At 33.9% G+C, this 18,918-nt stretch overlaps 1 protein-coding gene across 5 annotated transcripts in view; it reads left to right on the plus strand.

Annotated features, from left to right (window-relative positions):
• Positions 1 to 2,776: 2,776 nt before the first annotated feature.
• Positions 2,777 to 18,918, plus strand: part of LOC129942747 (uncharacterized) — a 100,493-nt gene continuing 84,351 nt past the window's right edge. The window contains exons 1-3 of one of the 5 annotated variants that reach the window (XM_056051797.1): positions 2,777 to 2,937; positions 3,099 to 3,261; positions 13,244 to 13,300. In XM_056051797.1, the coding sequence (XP_055907772.1) occupies positions 2,844 to 2,937; positions 3,099 to 3,261; positions 13,244 to 13,300 (314 nt within the window). In that variant the 5' untranslated portion in view covers positions 2,777 to 2,843. Of the gene's footprint in view, positions 2,938 to 3,098; positions 3,262 to 13,243; positions 13,301 to 18,176; positions 18,313 to 18,918 lie in introns of those variants that run through there. The other 4 variants (XM_056051798.1, XM_056051796.1, XM_056051795.1 and 1 more) reach the window with 4 other exon arrangements.

The following is an 18,918-nucleotide window of genomic DNA, read 5'->3' on the forward strand; positions in this document are numbered from 1 at the left end:
TCTCTAACAATCCACATTCTCAATTTTGGCACACGCTTCAAATTTATCAATGTTCTCCCTTAGATCATTTATGAAAGAACATATTGAACAAAGCAAATTGGTAGCAACGTCAATCGTTATTGTTTTTCTTTGAAGGTTCTTGCTGGTTTTATGAATTCTTTCTAATATTGTGCTCCAAATTTCTGTTAAAACTCCAGTTTTGACATTTTCTTAGACACGCTGGGTCTGGAGCTTGCTCTGGATCTCTAGAGATTGATGTCAAGGCTTCAGCAATTTGTTTATAACCATGATAGAGTGCGTTAACTGCATCAGCTCGTGCAGACGGTCTTGTTTAAGAAAGGCTTTTAAGAACTCTATGTAAACCTAAACATTCATTCAGTTTATTCCAGCGATGGGTAGAAGCAGAAAAAAGTTGTATATTTTTTGAACCACTTGAAAGAAACTTGTTGCCTCCTACACACAACCAGCCGCATGAAGGCCTACTAAGTTAAGAAAATGTGCTTCTCCTTTAATCTTGCTTGCAAACCAGAAAATTTTTCCGACATATTAGACGCATTATCATAGCTTTGTCCTTACAATCCTCTATTAAAATATCATGATTTTCGAGAAGTGTCAAGATTGTGTCAGCCAAATATTCAGACTTTTGCTCTTGAATAGGTATAAATTTTAAGAACATGGGACAACTTTGTGTTTGTTTATGGAGTGAGTTGAAAAGCCAACATTAAAGATTCATGTTGCCAGAAGTTTAAGATGTTGAGGATGAGAATTTCAACGGAACAGAGAGTAAAATGAAACTTGTTTTTCTGTTACGTCTGCTTTTGTTTACTATATAATTCTTGTATAGATTCCTTCACTTTGAGTTTTTGGATTTGGGGCCAAATAATTTCGGAGCCCTGGACCCTGGCCCACCGGTCTCATGCCTAAAGATGCCACTACTGATTGCTCAACGTAATAAGTCCTTAAGTAATAATATAAATATGTACGAAATTCTCCATCAAAACGAATTATTTCACATTACCACTTTTGTTTCTATTTTCAATAAAATGGAAACAAATCAAAATATCACTGAAAATTTGGTAATTTAAACTGAATTCAAAAATTGAGTTACAACACTGTTTTTAAAGTTTATTCAGTGCCCAAAATCTTGCACTCGAAATTAGGAATCTTTATGTCTGGCTTCAGGCAACAAGTTTTCGATTACTGGGGATTTTAGTTTTTTCATCTTTAATTACTTTGAAATAAAAACTATTGCATTTAAGTAACAAAACAAAAACAAAAGCCATTTGAGTTTTAGCCATTAATTAACTTTAAATCACAAATTCACGTTTAAGGGTTTCCTCACAGTAAAAGATTGCTTTTTTGTAAGTCACAAAGTTCAGACCACATCTGAACAAAATTACCAATATTTTGTATGCATCGGAATTCATTAATACGAGTAAGTTAATGCGACTATCACAACTTGCATTAGCTGCCACTTTCTGGCTTTGTGTTCTCTAACAACAGCCGGCTACCGGGTAAAAGAACTTAAAATTGAAAGATTCAACTAAACCGCCTTGACGCCTGCTTGTTTACACATTTACAAATCCCATGCAATTTTAAGAGAGTTACAATAAAGCACAATTGAATCGCGTGCCGAGAGTCGAGACATTGATGATGACGTCGCATTGCACAGTAGATCATTTTCATTGAAAAGTAAAGACAATTTAGTTTGATGTGAGACTCATTTTAATTTTTAATGATGTATTGTTCAAAAAAGCACGTATACGCCATACATCATTATGTCAAACTTTTAAAGAACTAGCTTAGTTTCCCTTAGTATACTTTCTATAAAGGTGATTGTATATAATGGGAGAACATAAGTACATGTTTCTTGGCTCAACTTTCCATTGCCGCAGCATGAATTTCGACTCGTGGTTTTTTTCATTCGATAGATATTGTGTGCAAATAAATAATAACTATAGCAATTTTAGAGCGAGGAAACATCTATTTCTATTTTTAATTAAGTTTCAAAGTTCACTTTTTTACATACAAAACACGCAAAAATGGTTGCTTTTGATATTTCTTCCCTGTTTTTTGTTCAGTGTTGCCATACTTTCTTTTTTTGTTGGGGATTTCTCTGATTTTAGTGCTCAAATGCAAAAAGTACTTAGCATATACCCAAACTCGCACCCACCCCAAATCCTATAGTGATTCCAAGAAGAGGGTTGCACGGGGGCATCATGCCCCCTTACATACCTAGCTGTTTGTCCACTGTGCTATCAATTCAAAAGAGCTTGTTTTAGGCTCAAAAAAATGAAATACAAAAAAGTAGGTTTAAGTTTAAAAAGAAAATACCTAACTGTGAAAAATCGGAAGGAAATTCGTGCTTCGGCAATGGAAAGTCGCCCCTGTTTTTTTTTTTAAGCGATGGAGTGCCAAAAATTTAATATATTTTAAGGTTTAAGGAAATCAAGAGCGCACTTAGGAATACATATTTAGTTATAATACATTTTTTTAGCCAAGTTTTCAAAACAAATGGTCTTATGTGTCTGTGAGGCGCGACGTCATTGTCAGTCAGTGGGAGTTTTGATCAGAGAGACCGGGAAACATATGGCTTTTTGTCATTTTCGAATGTTAAATAACAAAACAGTAAAATTGATTTTCTATTTCACATTCCACTTCACCCATGGCGATGCTGATATGCCAAAACGGTTCAACTCACACCGAACGAAAGCCCCTTAATCGCGTGAGCGCAGCTATAGCTTCAGCTATTTGATAGAGTGTTGTTAATAAACAAAATAAAGTAGTGTCTAGTGCCTAGTGGTGCGGTAGTGTTGTATAATTTTGGTGACAGAAAGACGTAAATGGATTACTTAAAAGTGAAGGATATACCCGAATTAACAAAACCCATATGTTTGGGCATTTCTAGATCCCTCTCTGTGGAACTCTGGAATCAAGGTTAACAAAATCTCTCCGTAGTATAGCTTGTAGCTAAAGCTAGATTAATATATGTTAGATTTGTTGACTTTGGCTGTGTTTCTGTACTGCATCATTGTGCCGTGTTGTGTGTGAATGTGTATTTTAAATTTTTGGTAATAAATAGATGTTTCCACGTGCAGATGCCAACAGCAGTTTTTCGTATCGTCCTCGACCTCGATGCAACACCGATCCAGGTTGGAGTAAGCCATCATCAGGACAGCAACATTCCGGGGCTCTAAATTCTCTAGTGCGGCAAAGCTTGAACGTTACATCAGCTTCTATTGGAATAGCTTCGAGGAAGAGGTAAGCTTAACGATAGTAATAATTTTTTTAAAATCCTTATTTGATAAAATTATATATGACCTCATTTCAATTTCCCCCTGAAGCCCTAAGCTTCCTCAAACCACAGATTTTGCGTTTTTTTTTTACTTTAGCGTGTTGAAAGTCCCAAGGACGTGTTTTTGTGTTGTTTTTATTTTTTCTATCTTTGAATGCCGCGCCACCCATTAGAGAGGTATTTTGTTTATTTGTCCTAGAGGTGCTGGTGTCACCTTTTGTTCGAAGTACCTATACGTATAAACACATGTAGGTACCTATGTTATTCCTATTTTTATTTTAAGGTAAGGAATGTTATTGTTGGAAAATGACTATCCGTGTGGCTTTGTCAGTTTCTCTTAGATTATTTTATATCTATTCAATTAAGTATATGAGGTAATATGGCCATTTATTTAATTTGTTGGTAGTTTTTCTTTTTTTAATGCGGAAAAAGTTGAAATAAGGTAAATACATTAGGTACATATGCATTTATATGAAGATGAACACTTCATAGAATCTTTTCAAAAAATATAGAGTTAAAATAAAAGATAATTTTCTTAAATACAATATTTAAAGATCATTGAGATGACTTGAAAATGAAGTTAATAAATTAAATCTTTTGATTTGACACGTTTGCACTCTTAGAATATTGCTTTTCCCAGGGTGTGTTTTTGTAATAAGTAAAACGGTTTGACCTCTTTGGACTCTTGTGATGCTTTTTTTTAATCGGAAGTTTATTATACTCATAAGCTGACCTTTTACCTTCCTGCGTCGAGTTTTGAAGTCATTTTGTCAACAACAAAACCGATTTTTTGCATTTTGACGTTTTTTGAACGTCAAAAGTCTGCGTTAGTATAATCGTCTTTTTGGTTTGTTGTATTATTTAAAACACTTATTTTACAGAACGTTTGCAAGGCTGCTTAGTTAAAGTTTTATGTAAGAATCTTTAAAAACGTCAGACGGAAATCAAAAATGACCACCACAAGAGATTTGTTTGTTTGACATCCAAGATTCTAAGACATCAAAAGAATGAATGGATCGGCTTTCCTAAGTCTCCAGTTTCGAGCTCCTAGTTGGTTGAGGTCACTTTCCACTTGTGCGCGCCACCTGATTCGCGATCTTCCTCTACTGCGTTGTTCTGTGGGTGTGTATTCGAAGACTTTCCGGGCTTGTAGCATTGGTTGCCATGTGCTCTACGTGACCCAGTCATCTTAGTCGTTGGACTTTTATCCTTCTGGCTAAGTCTACGTCGCTGTGCAGCCCGTACAGCTCGTCGTTCCATATAGTGAAAGATAGTGCCTCTAGTGTTGATGTGTGATCTCTGCACTATTCTTTCAAGCACGATATTAAAATGGCATGTTTAAAGATAATGGTACAGAATAAGACTATTTTCGTTTTAAACGTCTACATTCCTCCAAAAAGTTTGGACTTTTCTTATACCGATCTCTTCGTGGCATTAGACTATCTTATACATTTTTACAGCTCTCACGCCAATATTCTACTTCTAGGTGATTTTAATTTATCACACATTGACTGGATTCCATCCCAAGACGAATCCTGCCTTGAAGCCTCTCCTTCTTCTTCACAATTGGAACTATCGCTTCTAGTCCTTCTTACTGACTTACAGACAACAAGCTGTATTAAAAACTCAACAAATCTTTTCTTCTGACGCTATTAGTACTCTTCTTTTAAAACCTAGATCAGGAATTACTAATATTAATAAATAACACCCCCCTTTGGACATTTTTTTTGACTTAGGTTATCACCTTACTGAACACAGTAATTCCTTTGATTGCTTATATAATTTTGATTTCAGAAGAGTAATTTCCACCAGTTTTCTAAAGATTTAAACATTTCTGGAATTGCTGATACATTAGCATTTTCTAATGTTGACGAAGCAGTTTCAACTTTTTATAAGATCCCTAATTATTGTTTTGAGAAAAATGCACCCTTAAAGAAATCAAGAAATACAAACTTGGTACACGAAAGAATTGCGTTTACTGCGTAACAAAAGAAATAAGGCATGGACAACGTATCTCAAAACTCTATCCCCAATCAATTTCTCTTTTTATGTTGAACTCTTTAACCAATTTAAGTCTCTTTCTAATTTTTGATATGCTTGTTATGTTATACTTATATGGGCACCTCTTTGAAAGAGAATCCTAAAAAATTTTGGAATTTTGTAAACTCAAAGAAAAAATCCAGTTATCTTCACTTACAGGAACCTTTCATTAGATAAAACTGTTGATATCTGTAACGCTTTCGCAACAAATGTCTGTGAGTCATTTGTTAATAGCCCTGAAGAAATTGATAAAGTATATTTTCATAATCTTCACTCCTTTTCGCAAACAAGCTGTAGTCACATACCTGTGCGATCACGGACCGTAGATCTTTTATCTGCGTTGAATTCAAATTAACATTTTAACCTAACTGCGAAAGCCCCACCCACCTACTTCTCAGTTGGAATCGAGCATCGTCGATTGATTTAGATACGAATCTGGATAGCGTTTTAGAATGCGGCGGGTGGTTTGTGAGAGAAAACAGGACAGGAAAACACATTGGCCTAGGGCAAAATAGGGAAAAATTAGAGAAGATATACCGGTGGATATTGGTCTTAAAGTTTTGAATGTCAAAATGGGAGGGGAAGACAGAGCTAGGTAAAGCATTGCCCATTTTCGATACTTACTTACTTAGGTCCTCAGACCTGTTAAGTCCGTTGGCCTCTAGAGCCTCTACGAGTACTACACCTACGCTCCATCGTGTACGGAGATGTGTTTCAGCTCCCTCCAACTTTTGCCTGGTGACGCTGATTCCGCCTCGACTGTCCTGCGCCATGTGCTTCTCGGTCGTCCAGCTCTTCTTCATTCTTACGTGAGCGGATTCTACTGCATTGCTTGGCCTGCAATCCAGTCGTTTCCTTTTCGAAGCGTATGTCCAATCCATTGCCACTTACGCCTAGAAAGATCCCTTCTCCAAATTATATAACGGCGATGACGAACCGAATTTCGCTGTAAGGGAGATAGAACCACTCAACCTCGGCGACGCTGATCAACAATTCCGCCTACCCGACCTTGACGAAGTGAAAATAGCTATGTCTAAACTTAAATCAAACAAAGCTGCTGGAGCTGACGGCATCGTTGCCGAACTATTCAAAGCAGCAGGCGATGGCTTGGTAAGGAGCATGCACCAACTCATCTACAAAATATGGTCGGAAGAAGCGCGCGATGCACGATGAGTGGATCTCAGCATAGTGTGCCCGATACATAAGAAAGGAGACCCTCTAAACTGCGCCAACTACAGAGGCATCAGTCTCCTCAACATTGCATATAAAATCCTCTCTGCCGTATTGTGTGAACGTCTGAAGCCGTTCGTCAACAACCTGATAGGTCCTTATCAGTGTGGCTTCAAACCAGAAAAGTCCACTATCGACCAAATATTCACACTATGGCAGATCTTGGAAAAAACCCAGGCACTTAATATCGATACCCACCACATCTTTATCGATTTTAAAGCCGCGTATGGCAGCATCTATAGGGAAGAGCTCTACAAAACAATGTCTAGTTTTGGCATCCCTGTCAAACTTATCCGTTTGTGCAAAATGAAGATGGAGAATTCAAGATGCTCTATCAAGGTCGGAAAAGATCTCACCGATACATTTGATGTCAGAAAGGTTTTAGACAAGGCGATGCACTGTCATGCGACTTCTTCAACATCGTTCTGGAGAGAATTGTACAAAACTAAACCGTCAACACTAGAGGCGCAATCTTCCAAAGGTCCATCCAATTACTCGGATACGCAGATGATATTGACATAATTGGAAGATCAAAGCGTGATGTAAGTGGAGCGTTTTTAAGCATTGCGACGGAAGCGAAGAAGATGGGTTGAGTGGTCAATGAGGGCAAGACCAAGTGTTTGCTGTCATCAAAAAAGGACATTGAACAACGAAGTCTTGGACAAAACGTCACCATGAACAGCTATAATTTTGAGGTAGTTAAGGACTTTGTCTACCTAGGCACCGCTATTAATGCAGACAACGACACCAGCGCTGAAATCAAACGAAGAATTACTCTTGCAAATCGCTGCTTCTTTGGACTTAGAAGGCAATTGAGAAGTAAAGTCCTAGCAGAATTAAAGTCCAATGGCTTAGATGGCTAGGTCATGTAGAGCGGATGGACATCAACGCTCCCACCCGGAAGGTCTTCGAATCCAATCCCGAAGACTGCGACTCAGGTGGCGCACCCAGGTGGGAGAGGACCTCAACCAACTTGACGTGCGAAACTGGAGACAGCTAGCTAGGGACCGAGCTGGCTGGAGACGCATGTTGGTTGAGGCCCAGGTCCGCCCCGGACTGAAATTTGTCGTACTATGTTTTAGTTTTATCTGCCGCGCTTTTTGTAGTCCAAAAAAGTGCATGTGTATCTGCCCAACGCTGATGTCATTTGTGACATTTGTTCAACGCAAATCTGACTTTATAAACATGTCTAACGCAGATCTAAATAAGACGCTTATGAACAGTTTTTATTATTACACACAGTTTTTTTTTTTGAAATAATAATTTTGATTGGTTCGGTAGTCATTTTTTAGTTTAAGATAATGAAATATAAACAAAATTCGCTACTCTTTTTCACCTACCAATCAAATTAGCTTTGCATCTCTTTTGTTCCTTTTTGAGTTAAATTAGCGTTACATACCTTGTATTTCTTTTTGAATTGTGTCAATCAAGTAAAACAAATAAACTCTACGATTTGTTGAATATTTATATTTCTAACTACTAAACATTGGTCCTAAACTATAAATCATCCCTGCATCGCTATCTTCATTTGTGTACCTTTTATTGTGTGAATAATCGTAAAATGTTTAAAGTTGTGTACACATATGTACATATACCGCATATAATGTCTTAAAATACATGTGACATTTTGTTGAACTATTCATAGGAAACAATAATAAATCTTGAACATTTGTCTTCTGTTTAAGTGATATTCGCCTAAAAATCTAAAATTGTTTCCAGTATTGAATTATTCCACTATTTTGAAATGACAGAAGGTCACTTCTTACTCACCATACACAATTCATTTGTTGTTTTTGCTCTTGTTCGAAAACGACGTAAAACAAATTGAAAACATCTTCCTACGTCAAATACACCCATATTACATATTTACGAACATATGTAAATATGTAGTTAGACAAAAGTATGTACATAAATGCCAACAAATGTTCACCTTATTTTCGATAAACCTTGCATAATAATATTATTGTATAAAGTTCGAACTTCGAAAATAATGAAAACAAACATTTCGAAGTTAAGTTAATTCTTCTTCTCCGCGCATGTCATCGAATTTTGTACACACAAAAAAAACAACAATAATTTTTCATTGGCAATCTTGCAAAACTTTTTCGGTCTCTCCTGTTTTGAAATTGTTATTATTGTTGTAAATACTTCCTGTCATCGCGTTCCATTCATGTGCTGCCTCTCTTGTGAAAAATCTAACATCCGATATCATACAAAATTATGAAACAAAAATAAAAACACGTAGTGCCGCGCTATATCGCGGTTAATATTCGAGAACTGCCTTTGTCATATTCATGTTCAACAAGGGTTGTTTTTGGTGATAAATATTTATATTGAAATACCCCTGCAAGTCTCTCACATCGACTTGGCGCATAGCCAGAATTATTCTCTTTCATCTCCAACAACTACTAACTGAAAATCCCGGCTGTTAAAACACGACAAACTTTCGAAATCACTAGTTTACTACAGTCTTTCTTAGCTTAGGTTTTCCCACACAACAAGTCTCAAATTTTCCAGTACTAATTTTTAGTGTTTTTGCAAAAATATTTTCTTCAAAAAAACGGTACCCTCATAAAAATATGACAGTTTACTTATCTCTTAAAAAAAACAGCAAAGAAACAATTTTAATCCCAAATCAAATCATACTCAAAAAATAAATTAATGTTTGTCTTCCTCAAGTGTGAGAAATTATTTATTAATTTAATGAAAATGCACTATGAACATAAACTGTGTCTCATAGGTTAAATGTCAGCTTTTTGTTTTGTTTTTACACCTGAATATACGCATTTAGGAATGGATTTTTGAAGGACATTGGTTATGTGAGTATCTCCATGGATGTCCCAAATTTTAATAACACGAAATTCAATTTCATATAAAAATCGTAGAATTTAATTTTGATAGGTTTTGCAAAAAACGAGAAAAACAAAACCTTGATTCCATCTTCCAAAAATGTCCTTCGGTGTGGCTATTGATTTTGTGTATTGAGATGTCCTTTTTTGTGTGTTTTAGGTAAAATTTAATAAGAATAGAATTCTCTTCAAGGGTTTGGAGGACTTATTTGAAGTCCTGTTGGGAACACACCCATTTCCTTCTTTGTTTGTGTTTCGATTGACACACATGTGCAATGTGCAGTTTGATATAAAAATATTAAAGGAAATATTTTAACATTACGTCACAAACAATAATGAAGACAAACAGTTCTCTGTAAAATATTGTATAAGTTTATTATTAAACAGTGCAAAATTAAATCCTTTGGAATGAAAGTCTTTTTCAAGTTTGAACAGAAGTGAATGTCTAAATCAATGTGTGTGCATATACGTTTTTATTTAATAATTTGAAATGTACGTAGTAAAATAACAATAATCAAAGGAAATGGTTCAAAAGTCAAACAAAACGTCAAAAAGTCATACAACATTTGCAGTTTAAACACAACATGTTATTTTGGTTTCTGTCAAGGTTCATGTAGAAAGGAGTCATATTTTGGCGTACATTTTGGAAATATTGACATAGTTGCCAATTATTCTATTCAACTACACACGCGGCACTGTAAATCATTGACAGTATTTTAGCAGTACACTATTTCACACACAATGGTTTCATCTGTAAAGAGTAAAATCCGTAGACTTACGTAGGATATCCTGATAAGAAGGCAAAGGAACAGCCAAATATCCCAGTTGTTAAGACGGGAAAATACCCCTCCGTCCTCAGTTTACTACAACGATTAGAAAGGCGAACATTCCTTTGCATTCTTATCAGGGGTTTACGTGATTATGTAGACTTTAACCATACAGACATTCAACGCTTTATCAACCTAAAACATTTAATTATAGTGGCACACAATTATAAAAAACCTGTAGTTTGCTAGCATTTTATTAACTAACAATTTGCTAAATATTTAGTATTTAACTAGCGAACCCAGAATTTTAAACCTTTCTTTTCATTTTGCTAAAAAGTAAATTGCTAATTAGCTTTTTTTAATAAAACGAACATCCGAATATGTTTAAAGAGTGACAGTTCGTGAAAATCAACAAAACAAATAAACTGGCTGCGTTCAATCTCAGACAGATAGGGTATCCGGATACCTTTTTGATAGTGTTTTAGGCTTAAAATAACAGCTGATCAAAAACAGCTGAGATGTCAAAAAGGAATCCAAATGTATCCAAGAATTTCTGGGGTATGTAGGTATCTGACAGAACAGGTGATTCAACACATGGTTGGATTTCAAGAAACTTGAAAATTGGTACATTTGTTGGTAAAGTTTTTTTATTTTGCTGCACTTTGTGCAAGAGATCCTCATAATTTGAAATCGTTAATAAGGAATTTATTTTAGGTATCAAGACTAGTTTGTTCACATTTTATTGGCTATTCTAGTTCATGGTGCCCCTTGAATGGTTTTAAAAGAAGCGTTAGATAACCAAACGGATATATCATGCAACAAAAGTTCATGCGTTAGTCCCACCATTAAGCTAAAACTTTATCTACTGTGAACAAACCAACTCAAAATCTTACCGCAAAGCAACTTCTGCTCGTCGGAAATGAGATCGAAATTCTTCCAAACTATATCTAGGTATTGTCACTTCATAATAGTCCTCGTTTCTTTTAAACGTAAATCGTTTAAAGCCGGACATTTCGCAAGTAAATTATTAATCGTATATAATTCCAATTGAGCTAACAGGGTATTTAACATAGTTTACAGATTAAGGTTATCTCTTATTTATTAAATTGTTATGCACCTATCAAATCATCATCGTCCGATGAATCAGTTGAATTATCCATTAAATGTTCTATTTTACAGCAATTTTGACTTCGAAGCTAAAATGTTTCTCTGCCTTTTGTGAACAGCTGAAAGTTGTTTTGATTTTTTGACAGCTATCTCAATACAGCTATCCAACTCGTTCAACAAGGTATCTAAAAATCCACCTATGCAAGATACCCTACCCAATTGAACGCAGCCACTAAAACGGAACATTCCATCCACTGCTCTTATAAGAATATGTATTTCGTATGGCATTAGCAAGTCAATAATGGCTGAAAAACAGAAACGTTTCATCTTCGACTTTGCCTGACGTTTACGAGTTCAACCAAAGGAAATCAATGCATGCTATCACAATGAAACTTCGACCTCACGTTTCATTTGACAATCACAAGGGAATAACGTAATGTTACGTAATGTGACTCCAAACGGAAGCTCTAGTTAAAATTTGTTGAACATTTGCTTTGTCTGACAGCTCAACATCTATAAAAAAGTCAACCAACAAAATACATTTGCTTTTGGAGGGATTCTAATTGGTAATAATAGGCTGTGTTAGCTTCTTCCGTGATAAATTTAATTTTTTCGGTTTCAAAACTAATATTTTTTTTATTTTGATAAAAAATAACACCGGCTAATGACAGAAATGCCATTTTATAAATGTCATATTGGATTTGGAAGTACATTCAAAGCAACCTTGAACCAGCCCCACGTAACGCAGACGAAGCTGAAGCGTGTTTGTGTTTCAGCCATTCAGTGATTTTCACTAAAGAAAACTGTTAAGTGGTAGTAAGATGTTAAAGTCGTTTAAAATCAGCTTTTTAGCTTAATAAAATAGTAAAAATGGCTTTAGCAGTTTAATAAATCGATTAAGATTTTACGCCAATGATGTGAGAAAATAAGTTTTCTTATAAGAAGATGTGCATTGTTCGGGAACATATCTAATTACAGGTGAAGTGAAAAACAATTGTCAATTATTATTCGTTTTGGTTGCATTATTCAGAAATTTAAAAGTAGTATATGCATTGACATTTCCTCTCAAGCCTTTCTATTTTTTCTAATGTTTACTCAGTGTTTTTGGTTTAAAAACACTAACAAGAAAAACTAAAACAAACGCAAATAGAATCATACAAATTCTGACAGCAAAAGTGAGAAATTATGTTTATATTTCTGAGAATGAAGAAATCTCTAAGATCTTAGAATTATAAACTGACCAAATGAAAAGTGAATTCTGCTCTGTGAATCTGACATAAGAAATTCTTAGGACAAAAAATTTCTAAATTATTCTTTATGTAAGTGGAAAATTCTGGTAACCCTTAATTCTATCTTGCTCTGTCAATTCTATTGAGAAAACTGTCAAAAATCGTAGAAACATAAACTGCTTAAATTTGTATTTGTTTTAAAACATTACATGAGGTCCGTTCACGTACTTTCTGTACTAAAATTTGTAAAAAGAGATATTTTAAAGAGTGGAGGTAAAATTATCTCACCAAAAAAAAAAAAACAATTTTTCACAAAATATTACGGTCTTGTTACTGTTCTTTGAAAATTTATTTTTAAATTTTATAACTGACAGCAAAAGCAAGCAATTTATTTAATTTATTTGAATTTCTTTTAAATTTGACACTTTTCACTAATCAGCCCAAAGAAATTTCTTGGGCTAAAATTTGTAGGTTGGGGAAATATTTTACTCTCTCTTGAGCGCTCTCTTTTATGAAAAATTACGAAATTTTTGAGCACGCGAACAGGATTTGGTTAAATTTCGTATTTTTTCGTAAAATTGGACTGTTTTAGGAGGGTACGCGAACGGAACTATGATTTCCAAACATAAGTTGTCAGTTGTCATAATCGTTAAATGTTCATAACATTTCTTCTTGCTTTTAATAAAACTCAATAAATTAATTGCAATATTATAATCCAAATTTCAGATCACCGCTTCGTTATTCTGCAAGATTTATAAACGATGCTAAATTCAAAGATTCTAAGTAAGTACATTACCTTAATAAATCTTTTGAAAATCATCAACATACATTATGTACATATTCGTATTTTGTGTATTCTTAAGAATACATGTACCTTAAACTTAATGTCATGTCATTCCATAGAATATTTTTCTTAAAAACACAACTTTTGATTGTTGTTCGAGATTCGTCCTCTTTTAAAAAAATCTATAACAATTTCAATTGAACATATGGACAAAGCTTCCATAATTTGGAATTCTTGTGGTAGATTTTAGATGACATGAAGTGTCATAAGCCAATTAAAGGGTTTTCAAAAGCAAATTAAACGCATATTATGGTGAAGAATTTATCTTCATTATAAAGATAAGGGTTTGCCACCAATTGGGCAATTGGCGGCCACAGCTGATTTGAATAAATTCCAGGAAAGATTCACAATTTTCGACTATCTTTTACAGAATATTCTCTTCCAAAGAGTCAATCGTCTCGGACATATCTGCGTAGACAAAAGACTTCACATAATCCCTAAAAAATAAGTCCTTCTGGTGTTACACGACACATTCTTAAAAGACACGCTCTACGTTCACAACGAGATATAATGCACTCATCAATAGTTCCCTTTAATAAATTAATTTAATTGTTTAAGTATGTCTATTTATTTAGCCAGATTATTTTTCTAACATTCCTGAGAATTCTCAGAGCAGGAGAATTAAATATAAACACAATTTAATATTCAATCTCACCTACCAATAAATTTTGCTTTTGCATATCCTTTTTTTGGTTTTAATTGTGCTACAGAGTTCTTGAGAATGGAATCATAAACATTGGTTGCATTCACAAAGCTAGTTACTACGAAGTCAAAATTCAACTAGCTTTGTGAATGCAAAATTGCACTATAAAGCTAATCAATCCGGAACTGTCATATTTATGACAAACACAAATATATAATATACAAACATTTGTGTTTTCAGAACTTTAAATATGTAGTTTGTTTTCCTTTTAAATTCAATAAAACGAAATAGAAGATATACATAATATGATTGAGACATTTTTCCTTACCGAGCAGCTGATTGTGAAACGTCAAAACCAGTTTGCACTAATTTTGTAGCCGAAATTTTTACACTACGTCACAGGGGAAATTTCAATTACTTTTCTAGTTGCATTTAGCCAATCAGAATCCCATGACTGCGTAGCCTAGCCACTAGCTTAGTGAATGCCCCCATTATGTTCTTAATTTTTTGACAGCAAGAGTGAGCAATTGGTATAAGAAATTCAATTTATATATACCTGAGATAACGGAAATCTGAGATTCAAGAAATAGCAAACCATACTGAGCATAAATCAAGTGACAGCTGTCAAAAAGAACGAAAAAAGTATTGTCAGACTGAAAACCCACGCCTAAAAAGAAACCCGTCAACAAAAAATGTTGACCCTTGTCTAGTGTATTTTCTCCAGATTAAATCTTTGGCCGGATTTCCACCTAGGTACTGTAAGAAATAGTTTTAAAAATCATACAATTTTATTGCATTTTTCAAACATCATTTTTAAGAACTTACAAATGTTTCTGCATGTCAATAATTTAAATACAAAAATTAGGTCGGTTTACGATAAAAATGAATTTTAAATTATTTAGTCTAAGTTTAATGATTAAATTAAGTTAATTTTATATGAAACCCTGTCGTTGACTATTTTGAAAATATACATTTCCTTAGACACTTACCTCACTAAGGTGCAACACCAAAGCATCAATAGGTAGGTAGTTAATTTAAATGTCTAATGTCAAGGAGACTTCAAATCGGAATTTGATTTCCGGTTGTTTCAAACTTTAAAGCTATAATTTTATGCCAAATCTACCACCTGGTTGTCTTTTATTTCAATCGGTTCAATTAATTCTACTGCAACAAGTGCGAAAGTAGATAAATGATGCATTAAATTGCATATTTAATTATCAATTTTATGACTTCAAAATTTCACTCCTCATATGTCACAAGCACGAAACCGCTTTATAATAATTTTTGTTTTCGATGATCATTAAACTTTCATCATAAATAATTTCATACACATGTACAAGTAAATACCTACCGACAATACCAAAACAAGCATTCACTGTGACATCATAATTATAACAACTTTCAAATAAGAAACTTTCTGTAAAATGTTATTCTATCTAGTATATGTTTGTATTTATGTACTTATGTACATTATATATGTATATGTATCTAAATTTTGTGTATTTTTCTTATTCTATATCTTGGAAATTAAGCATTGCGAATATTTCGCATCGATATAATAACCGCCATCTGATGGGAAGAGGTGCACACAGTATACAGTACTGTGATAAAAAATTTGAAATTTGATTCAATTGAAAGTTTGACAGTTTGTATAGCCACGTCCAACTTTATCTCTTTATAATTTTAAAGCCAATATGGCCGCTTGTTAAAAAATTTGAACGCTTTCCAAATCATGATTTTGATCACAGTTTGGTGCGGATTTTGGTCCAGAGGTATAATTGGGCCATTTTTCTTCTAACAATGAGTTAGAGTCAATGGCGATCGTTATCGGGCCATGTTGAACGAATTTGTGTTTAATTGAGAGGAGGATATTGGCAACATTTGGTTTCAACAGGACAGCTCTACGTGCCACACAGCCGAAGTTAAACTAGATGTTTCCAAAAAAAAAACAAGTTATTTGGCAGGACCTGTATTTATATGGTAGAATAAGTTGGATTCCATTATTTATTTTTATTCCCGAGAGATTTTAGTCGAAGACATTTTTTGAAAGTTTTCTTGTCTTATAAATAAAAGCCAATCTTATCTGATGTTAAAATCAATGGCACAACAATTTGAAGAACCTATTTTTAAGTATTAATATTTTACTAAGTAGCAATTTTATAAATATCTATCTATTTATTTAGCTACTCCGAAGTTTAAAACCTTTATTTGGTTTCTATTAACTAGTAAATTACTAATTCCATCTTATTAAGAACCTGGCACCCGAACATGTCTAAAAATTGGCAGTTCGTACAAATTAACAAAACAAACAAGCTTAAGCGGACCTATTAATTGGACTTCCTAACTGTAAATTGGACCATTAAGTTAATTATATTTTGCTTAATTAACAACTTAAAATGGATTTCATATTTTGTCTAAATTGTTTAAAATGTTGCTCCAATATAACGGTTCTTGAGATATGGCTGGCGAAAAAGAGAAAGTGTGTTTAAAGCTTTGAATGATGAAATTTTACTGAACAGCTGACTACCAATTGCCAAAAACAATAATCCATTTCGTTCTACTGTTGGCGTTCCAATTTTTGACTGTTCCGATCTGGTCATTACAAAAATTACTAATAAAAACCAACACGAAAAAGGAGGTAGAAAGCTTCAGTTTACTTGATACATATAATTTTATGACGTAAATTTACTGATTCATTGAAACGCTCACCAGTAAAAAATTTAAGATTCCTGGTGTTTCAATTTTTGGTGGTGGATATTACTGATAAGGGCCAGTTATAGTATCAGTAAAATCCATCAGTAAAATGTTTGTATTTAGTTTTTCAACATGATACAGATTTATTTCTGACAAAAGATTGATGAAATAAGATGAATCCTATATTCAAGTACTTTTTTTTTCAAAAAGAAACAATGTATTTAAAGTTTTATTTAATTTATAAATCGATTTTAATTTGTTTTACAGCTGACTGTCAAAAGCTACGAAAAATTCCATTTCGTTTTACTGTTGGTGTTCCAATTTTGTACTGTTCCGATCACATCATTAAAAATTTTACTGATGAAAGCAACAGTAAGCAAATTGTCTGAGGCGCGAAGCTCGATGTTATGATCGGAAGAAAACAGATTGCCATAAACGCTCATCAATAAAACATTTCATATTCCTCCTATTTCAAATTTTACTGATGGATTTTACTGATAGCTAAAACTGGCCGCTTACTATGTATAGTATAACCGACCCCAAAAACTGATAGCGTTCCATTTCCTTTGTATTCCCTACTTGTCAGTTGAACGTTCAATGATTAATTTTAACCACAAATTCTTGATTTCAATGGCTGCGTTCAATCTCGTGTTGGATAGGGTATCTTGGATAGGTGCATTTTTAGATACCTTGTTGAACGAGTTGTATTGTTGGATTATAGTTGCATTGAGATATCTGTCAAAAAATAAAAACAACTTTCAGCTGTTCACAAAAGCAGACAAACATTTAAGCTTCGAAGTCAAAATTGTTGTAAGATAAAACATTTAATCTATCATCCTCAAATACAACTTCAACTAACATTTTGTTTCTTTTTGTTTACCAATAAATACAAAAAGCTGAAATCAATTTTCAAGTTGCTTGACATTCCTACATACCTCAGAAATTCTTGGATACCTTTGGATTCCTTTTTTGATATCTAAGCTGTTTTTGATCAACTGTTATTTTACACGTAAAACACCAACAAAAAGGTATCCGGATACCCTATCTGTCAGAGATTGAACGCAGCCAATAAGAAAATTTGTGTTCAATGACAGCAATTTTCAATGAAAGCTAACCCAACCTGTCAACAAAATTCCAATGATTGGTTTCAAAGATAAAATCCAATTATATACATATCAATAAATTTGCCGTTATTTTCTACACATAACTGTTTTTAAAGTTTTACTCAAAAATATTGACAAAGTTGTTTATTGTTGTGTGTCTTTTTTAGGGGGGCTTTGACTCGATTGGGGTTCTTAATTTTGCTCGCGTGTTCTTCATCATCATTTTGCACTCTTTTCTGCACACAGTTCTTCTAGACTTGATTCTTGTTTTGCTTATGTTCTCCGGCTTGGTGCGGTTGCGGCTGCGGCATTTTTCAACATCAACATTCGGTTGCCATTGGATCTAGCAAAACTTTATTCCGATTCCAGTTTAGTCGCAAAGACGCCGAACGCCGCCGCAGACATTAAACGAGTTAATAAGAGTTATACGCTCACAATATTTTATATACCATACATTTGAAAATGAAGCTTGCTAGACAGCTTCGAATTATTTTTGGAACTTGAAATTTGAGTAAGAGTTTTAGTATTTAGCACTTTCAATAGAGTGTACTTATTTATTTATTCAATCTCAGTTATATACCAGACTTTCTTAAGACAATCTTACGGTGATTTTTTTTAAACAAAGTTCGATACTGTTTTTGTTTTCTATTTAATTTTTGTGAAATGAAAAAACGAAAGTTGTCCGAGAACAACATTACATTGAGTCTGATAAAATGAACTTGAAAAAGAATAATTTATTCAAAAAGTGTGATTTATACCTACGCAAAATAAAAGTGTGCTAAATTTGCAATATTTACTTACCTACATATATGTACCTATAGGTACCACCTACCTGTGTGATATGAAGTGAATTAGATACATTGAGGTGTATAAATAAAAGTCTGAGATATAAATCTGAAGGTTGTTTATGATTGTTGACATCATGTTCCTGCAAAATAAAAACAGTAAATATGAATATGTGAACGTAGGTCTCCAACTAAACAGAGACTTATCAATCTTCTGCATATGTACATGTCTAGATATATGCACTTCGAAAGTGATAAAATACTTGTAGTTTGATTATGGGGCAAACGATAGAGATATTGTTTACTAGTAAAACGTATGTACGGCGGCGCGC

Source organism: Eupeodes corollae, chromosome 1 (genome assembly GCF_945859685.1).
Source record: "Eupeodes corollae chromosome 1, idEupCoro1.1, whole genome shotgun sequence".
Classification (NCBI taxonomy): Eukaryota; Metazoa; Arthropoda; class Insecta; order Diptera; family Syrphidae; genus Eupeodes; species Eupeodes corollae.